The sequence below is a fragment of the Culex pipiens genome, chromosome 2 (assembly GCF_016801865.2).
Source record: "Culex pipiens pallens isolate TS chromosome 2, TS_CPP_V2, whole genome shotgun sequence".
NCBI lineage: Eukaryota > Metazoa > Arthropoda > Insecta > Diptera > Culicidae > Culex > Culex pipiens.
The window spans coordinates 198,059,000-198,067,814 of NC_068938.1; the positions used below are offsets into that span (position 1 = coordinate 198,059,000).

The 8,815-nt window shown below is 32.1% G+C and overlaps 1 protein-coding gene across 2 annotated transcripts in view; it reads right to left on the minus strand.

The window, feature by feature from the left end:
- LOC120412766 (D-beta-hydroxybutyrate dehydrogenase, mitochondrial) overlaps positions 1 to 7,399 on the minus strand; it is a 117,255-nt gene extending 109,856 nt beyond the window's left edge. The window contains exons 1-3 of one of the 2 annotated variants that reach the window (XM_052708650.1): positions 7,368 to 7,399; positions 1,176 to 1,189; positions 427 to 500 (exon numbers count right to left, since the gene is read on the minus strand). In XM_052708650.1, the coding sequence (XP_052564610.1) occupies positions 427 to 444 (18 nt within the window). In that variant the 5' untranslated portion in view covers positions 445 to 500; positions 1,176 to 1,189; positions 7,368 to 7,399. Of the gene's footprint in view, positions 1 to 426; positions 501 to 1,175; positions 1,209 to 7,367 lie in introns of those variants that run through there. The other variant, XM_052708649.1, reaches the window with a different exon arrangement.
- Positions 7,400 to 8,815: the final 1,416 nt, after the last annotated feature.

Sequence of the window (8,815 nt, forward strand, 5' to 3'; positions counted from 1 at the left end):
ATTCATACATACAAAAAAATTGACCAGCAGTATTTTTGGAAAATATATCCATTGATTTAATAATAGAAAAGTAAATCTTTCCCAGTTCCTGAGGGGAACACCCTTGAAGAGTATCGGGGCCGGCATTTACAAAGCGGATTCAGTGGCAGTTTCATTCTCAACTTAATGTTAACATTCCATAGGTCGCCTCCCTAAGGTGTCGTGATAAGGTCCAGTTTGTGACGATACACTACCTTCCCTTTACTAAGCAATCGATTCCAGAAGGGAAAAGATCACCAGTTGTGTTGGTCCGAGCCGGGATTTGAACCCCGATCTACCGCTTACGAGGCGGAAGCGTTACCACTGGGCTACGTGGCTCGGTCTATTTTTTTAATAATATTGATTATGTTAAATTTCTTGACTCCAAGACATCTTTGTTGTACTCACCCCTTTTGGATTCGACATCGTTGTGTTGCTGCTTAAAAGTTAATTGATTCACTATTTATACTAATCAATTTGTCTACACGGAGAAAAAAGCGTTCCGAAAATCGTGAACAATGTGCCATGAAATCTGGAACAAGGTGATATTCCACGGTACGAAAACGTACCATGAACAATTTCCATGAACAAAAAGCAAATCGTGAACAGGTGTTCACGAAAAATCGTAACGCCAGCAGCATAACGCTTAGCTTATTATCGAAATCATGAACACTGTTCACGATTTCAGGGAACAACGTGGGAATGTGTTCACGATTTAAAGAACACTTTTTAAATGTGTAAAAAGGATTTGGAGCTAATAAATTTTTTTAAGTTTTCTGGATTTTGTGTGTGTTGAAGGTTTTAAGCATATCGAACAAACGTAGTGGGCAAAATGCAAATTTTAACTAATAATTTTGATAAGAAGCCGTTACTCACTTTGACGGCGGCTTAGGGATTTGCCTTTATTTTTATTTTAGAGAACCCCATATTTAAATGTCTGTACAACCTGCACAATAATAAGATTATTATGTTTAAAAACGTAACGTAACGCTTCTTTACAATCGTGAACTTTAGTTCATGATTTTTATCACTTCTGTTCATGAAAACGTAGTTTTTTGTTCATACAATCGTGCACGAGTTCACGATTACATGAACAAATATTTTACGCAAAAACATGCACATTTGTTCACGATTTTCGGAACGCTTTTTTCTCCGTGTACTGCTTCGATTCCTGGAAAAGTAATCACTCTTGCTCAACTTTTCTCTTCTCTTGAAAGACACTTGTTCAAACACTTCCTATCTCACTCCCTAACACACACACGGTGGAAAAATCAACACTTCCCGGAATGTAAATTTCAAACAGCACCAAATCAATCGCGCGCCCGAGACGCATAATTAATTCATTCACGTTGACTTATTCGTTTCTTTAAGAAGTGGGTGGGGAGAGGTGGGTGTTGGGTTGGGTCGTTGCCATTCGAGTTGCAGACGACAGTCACACGTCAAACCGTCGCGTTGGGAAGGAAGGGAAATCGATTTGGGTGGAAAATGTCAAGTGAAAAATAATCTTGTCTTTTTGCACGCTCCCCTGCGAATGGTTGAGTAGTGTCAAGTGTCGGTGGAAAACTGCGACGGGAAATGAGCAGTTTTGGACGCGATAGTTTTGGCTATTTTGGGCTGATTGGAGAAAATCGGGGGTCAGTAAAAAAAACTTTGGAAGTTTGTGTGCTTGAAAAAACATTTGAAAAAATCAAATCGGAATGTCTATTCAAGTTGAAGAATGACAAAAAATTAAATAATGGGAAACAATATAACATGAAACAACAAAACTCTTATGAATTCATAAAATGATTCCACTGAGGTTCAATGAGATTTTGTTATTTTTTTCTAGATTTTTTAAAACAAATTTGAGATGCCGTCAAGCATGCTCCGTCTTTTTGGATTTGTATTGGCACTTTTTTTTTCTTTTTTTTTTAAATAATTGATACTGGAAATGCATTACATTTAAAAATAATGGAATATTTTCAAAAATTTAAGCAGTTTATAAAGTGGCTTCGATTCCTAAAATCACCAAAATGGATGAAATTATATTGAAATTTGGCCAAAATTCAGCTCATTTGGTACATAACTTGATATGAACAAAAAAAAAACATAAAGTTGGATAAAAATATTTTTTTATACAAATGTTATATTATCAGCACAATAAAATGTTGAGCTTTCTGGACTTCTGTAGTGGCTCAAAGTTTTCAGACATCTTTAGAAACTCAAAATGTAATGTTTATACATCAAATTTACGTTAAATGGGTCCAATGCCCTTGATGTTTAAATCAATTGCAAAAAATGTGTTCAAAAATTTACATAACTTGAAAAAGGAGTTTTACGAGTCAAATCCCGTTTTCAACCAAATTAACCCCGTTTCCCGTTTCAACCAAATTAACTGAAGTCCGACCATATTTGTATTATACTTGTTTTTAAATCAGAGCAAGTCTTTTTCATATTTGGTGCCTTCATGATTTTCAAACTTTTTCATCAGTTTTGATTGTTCAGCACATTCTTTACTATTACATGGAATCGTCAGCTTTAAAGTTGCAACCGATTGCGCTAAAAAAAAAACAAACAAAACTTTCTCCAAAATTATTTTGACTTTAAATGAAGATGATATTAGTTGAAACAAAAAAAAAACATTACACATTAAATTTTCAAAAAATTTAAAGATACTTAATTAGTTTAAAATGGATTTTTGACGAATTTTTGGATTGAAACCCGTCTAGAGACAATTTTAGGTTTAGGGGGTCAACTTGTCGTGAACATTTTGAAATCATATTGGTCCACGACTTTTTTTGCTATTAAAACCGGAAAAATTACTTTCCATTTCCTTTCTATTTCAAACGAGTTGACAATAATATTTTGAAATAAAATACAAAATAACACAATATATTTCAAACAACGAATTGAATTTGGATTGAATTGGAGTGACAGTGAAATTGAAGATCCAGTTTTTTTTTTTTCAAAATCAAAAATTAAATTCAAATACGGACGAAATTGCTAACAATCATACCGGGCATGGAAGAGAAGCATTTTTCAACAAAGGTTAAAAGTTTTAAAAGTCATTAAGAGCATTGCCAATTTGACTTAAAATTTTTGAAACACCTCGCCTCTCCCTCCTCTTCAAGATTTACAAAAAAAAACAGGTGACGAAAATATTAACGCAAAAAAATTAAATTTTCATTTATTTTTTACAAAATTTATTGTAAACTATTAAGATTTCATTATTATCGAATATTTTTGCATTTAAAATCTAAAAAAGGCGTTAAAAATCATTCGAAAATTAATTTTGGGACTGTCCCGCCCGTGTGGATCAATCGGACCGCGCACTGGACTCCAATCCAGAGGTTGCCGGTTCGAATCCCGCGCCGGGCGCTCTAAAATTCTTTGTGTAAATATGGGTATTCGGCGCCGTCGCTCCGTGCCATACTTTCATACACTTAGGAGTCCAGGGCGGCGAAGTCCTTGTAGATAAAAAGGAAGACACTAGTGGTTGGTACTAGCAATGGTGGCCGGCAGCTATAAAGTCAACTTCGTTTTTTACAAGAGATGAGAAGCATAAGTTTTGAAATTTTAAATATAGTTATTTTCAGACGAGGGACATTTTATCAATAAAATGTGTACTAGCCTTAACTAAAACTACAAAAATGATCTAAAATGAGATTCAGGGATGGAATAATTGCAAAAAAATCAATTTCGCTTGCGAACTTTTTTCACTCGTGAAAGGGAGAGGAGGCAAATCACGGAAAAGAAAATCGCTCCCGAACTTCTCCAAGAAAATCAACCTGCTGATGATTTTGTGTGAATTGCTTGTTAGCTCCACTTAAAAATATTTATTTCACTTTGTTTACACACATTGCCCATCTACAAAACGTGACAGGTCTTATTTTGACGTGTGACGCTACACTTGCAAGTGTATTAGTGAAATAGATGTTCCACCGAATAATCAAGATGATGATTTTTTTAGATTCCTTTAACCGATCTTTCGTGCGCGAGAGAGAAGAGCCATACTCCCTTCGGATTTTTTCTCTTGATGATGGTCCAATGATTTTCTTTTGATGATGATTATTCCATCGCTGATGAGATTATTTCTTAAATCTCAATCAATTGGTTTTAATCTATCAGTTAATTTGAAGCAAAATTGGACTGCGTTTTTGGATTCTTTGGACAAATTTTCATCATGAGTAGTTAGAATTAGTGTCTAAATAAAAAACAGGATTCAAAAAATTTTTTATGCATTTTGAACAAATTTGTTAAAAATTGAGGAAATTGTTTGATTTATGCTTCAAAATTTGTTCATTCGTAATTAAACTTGATATTTTTTTTAATAAAATATCTTTCTCAAATAAATTTTGTGCATAATTTTGTCATTTACTTAAAATGACGACATTGACATGACTTTTCGTACGATGATATAAACAATATTTTGAGAAAAATCCTCCAACAAGTTGTTTAGAATAGTGCCCTTCTCATGCTGATACTTTTTGGAAACGATTTTCTTATTCCTTGTAATGTTATGAAAATCATCATTAATCAATGATTGTCAATCAGGAGCTTAATGCTTGTATCACAAAATTACATACATTTTGAGACACGCTTGATTTAGAACTAAAATTCCTTTAGCACCTTTAAGAAGGGTACAACTATCATATGCTGATTTTTTTGGTGCAGAAACTCGTTAAATTGGATTTTATTGAAAGATGTTTACTTATTTAAACACACACTGAATAAAAAAAATGTGTCAATTAGAACATTTGAAGTTAACTTAGTGATGGTTGATGATTGACATAAATTATACATTTTATATATTTTTAGTTCCCAGTTGGCAAGAAACACAGTGAGTTTAGAAAAGCAATTTAAACGTATTTTCAAAAACACTTTAGATTTTTTTAAGCAGTGCATGGACATTATTTGGCCTACCAGATTACATGTTAAAAAAATAAATTCTGAGACAATTTTTACTCGATTAAAAATATTTGAGAAATTTATTTGAATATTATCAGGTTTCAGGTTACGACCGTTCTTGCAGAATAACTTTTTTACGTATTGTTTTTCTAGCATTTTTTTACATATAATAATTTAAATAAATTGGAAACAGCTAAAAAAATGTAACAACGTTTTTTTAATTGAATTCTACACCACAACGTTGTATTTTACAATAATAATATTATCATTATCATTATCGTTATTAAGCCAGAATCGGTGATTATTGTGGGTCTCGTGGCGCAGGGGTAGCGGCTTCGGCTGCCGATCCCGATGATGCTATGAGACGCGGGTTCGATTCCCGCCTTATCCACTGAGCTTCTATCGGATGGTGAAGTAAAACGTCGGTCCCGGTTTCTCCTGTCTCGTCAGAGGCGCTGGAGCAGAAATCCCACGTTAGAGGAAGGCCATGCCCCGGGGGGCGTAGTGCCAATAGTTTCGTTTTTCGTGTTTTTCGGTGATTATTTAAGGCAGGCCTGCCCAACCTTTTCGGCTCAATTTTCACATTTTTGATCGTCAAAATTACAATTGTTGATTTTTTCATGGTTTCTTTGATGGAATCGGTTCTCAGATGTCCAGTGAACATAACTTTGATAAAAGTTTGGAAAAATATTTTTGCAGGTCGTTTTTGTGTAAGTTTTAAGTGAAAAATTGGTCCGGCCCGCGGGCCGGATTGATTTTTGACGTAAAATGTAGATAAAAACGACTTGTATAAATATTTTTTCAAACTTTTGGTAAAGTTATGTTCACTGGTCATCTGAGAACCGATTACATCAAAGAAACCATGAAAAAATAAACAATTGTAATTTTGACGATCAAAAATGTGAAAATTGAGCCGAAAAGGTTGGGCAGGCCTGATTTAAGGTAATCCTATAAAATTAACTGACTAAAATAATCTTATTTAAAAACATTCCTCCAAGGCTTTGGAGACATTTTTTATTTCATATTTTTACATAATACAGTAAGGTTTGTTTGATTGTTTAGGGGTTTGACACAACCTCTAAACAATTTTTCACCCAGATTTTCAAAATTTGTAATATTCTTGTTAAAGGAAGCGAAGGTTTAATTTGATTTATAAAACCACAGAGTTGTTGACGTAAATTACCGAACTTTCCACAAAATTATTTTTTGTCAACTTCAAAAAGTGCGATAAAAAAAAGGTTTTAGCATACATACGTATTGTTTAAGCAAATTAATGTTTTTTAGACATTAAAATTTTGTGGTATTCAAGTGTTTTGAAAATCTATTCAAAAGGTTCCTTATATGGTACTTTACAGTAATGAGCCCAGCGTTTGGAAATAAAGGTAAATCACGATCAAAACCTTGTTAAGACAGTAGAAAGCCTTAGTATTGGACCTTAATTAAAAGGTTTTAGCGTTTGACAATAGGCTTGATATTAGTGTAAATGCCCCTAGTACTGAAAATAATTGAGATCATGGATTTGCGTGTAGGACGTAAGGGAGAAAAGTTTTTGTTATGGATATTAGTTTAAATGAACCTGAACTATGTCTTTTCTTTATGTCTCTAACATTACAATCGTATTTTTTTTCGTTGAGATTATGAATTAAATATATTTAAAAAAAAAAACCTTAAAGTGATTGCTTGTCTTGCACAGTTGTTCCAAGATTTTTTCTAATGCACTAATCTCTTAAACCCTCGCATGTACACGGAAAGTACACCCAGCTTATCCCGTCATGTCCATCGCATCGCGTCCCCCAATGACGCAAGTCGCTGTCAGTCGCTGCCGCTCGCAACTCGAACGTCAGGCGACACATCCGCTGCTGATTTAGCTGCTGTAACTGGCTGGTACGCCCGCTTTTGTTGCTCCTCTGTTGCCATCACCAAAATATCCATAAAATCTCCACCTTTTCCCTCCTCACATTCGGTACACCCCAACAACTGTCAATAACTTGGAGCTGACTGGCCTACAATCAGCTCAAACACACGCAAGTTGAGCCACTCCTGCGCATGCGCAGCTGAGTTTTCCCCGTCTAAAACCAAAAAGGAAAATTCGGAAAAACTACCGACGCCAGTTGCATAACTCAGCTGGTACGAACTCGCGGTTGGAAATATGATAATTTTGGCTTTTGGTTACGCAACGATTTGGTGCTATCAGCTGAGTTCCTAATCCAAGAAAAATCCGGAAAACTTCAGGTGTGATTTTGCACCGGAAACCAACTGTCAAATTGAATGTCACTAGTTGTGTTTTTTTCTCTCCCTCTCAATTGCAGAATAGTGCAATAAATCACTACAACTGTTTTTCTCTCGCTCTAATGTAAATCATCCCCTTCTAGTCAGACAAACTAGAGCGTAATTAAACACCACCGAAGACAATTTCTAAACAAACAAATCACTTGAACAAAATAAACACAAATCTCAGCAACCTAATTGATCCACAAACGCACTAGTTTTTTCAACGACGCGCCCGACGACAAGCGCAACGCGCGACGATCCTCACTGCGGGAGGGAAAATTTTGCACTGGGTGGTGATAATTTCACGTGCGCTCAGAGCTGAGCGAGTGCGAGTGCGAGTTTTTGGGCATAAATTGAACGTATGGTAAAACGGTACTGTTGTAGAGATGAGGTGTAAAGGGAGGAAAAGAGAGAGGAAGAAATAAGTCAGGGAAAGAAGAAAAGAAGGAAATACTAAAAAAAAAATTATAAAAAATAGAATAAAAATTAAAAAGGGATGTTTTCTTACCTAAATTCATATTATAATTTGCCAAATTTATATTTTAACAGAGTTCCATAAACAGATTAGTTTCATTAACTTCCAATTTTTTTAGTAAAAATACTTTAAAATATAGATTAGGCAGTCCAAAAAAATATACAAAAATACAAAAATACAAAAATACAAAAATACAAAAATACAAAAATACAAAAATACAAAAATACAAAAATACAAAAATACAAAAATACAAAAATACAAAAATACAAAAATACAAAAATACAAAAATACAAAAATACAAAAAAAAAATACAAAAATACAAAAATACAAAAATACAAAAATACAAAAATACAAAAATACAAAAATACAAAAATACAAAAATACAAAAATACAAAAATACAAAAATACAAAAATACAAAAATACAAAAATACAAAAATACAAAAATACAAAAATACAAAAATACAAAAATACAAAAATACAAAAATACAAAAATACAAAAATACAAAAATACAAAAATACAAAAATACAAAAATACAAAAATACAAAAATACAAAAATACAAAAATACAAAATACAAAAATACAAAAATACAAAAATACAAAAATACAAAAATACAAAAATACAAAAATACAAAAATACAAAAATACAAAAATACAAAAATACAAAAATACAAAAATACAAAAATACAAAAATAAAAAATACAAAAATACAAAAATACAAAAATACAAAAATACAAAAATACAAAAATACAAAACTACAAAATACAAAAATACAAAAATACAAAAATACAAAAATACAAAAATACAAAAATACAAAAATACAAAAATACAAAAATACAAAAATACAAAAATACAAAAATACAAAAATACAAAAATTCAAAAATACAAAAATACAAAAATACAAAAATACAAAACTACAAAAATACAAAAATACAAAAATACAAAAATACAAAAATACAAAAATACAAAAATACAAAAATACAAAAATACAAAAATACAAAAATACAAAAATACAAAAAAATAAACAAAAATACAAAAATACAAAAATATAAAAATACAAAAATACAAAAATACAAAAATACAAAAATACAAAAATACAAAAAATACAAAAATACAAAAATACAAAAATACAAAAATACAAAAATACAAAAAAACAAAAATACAA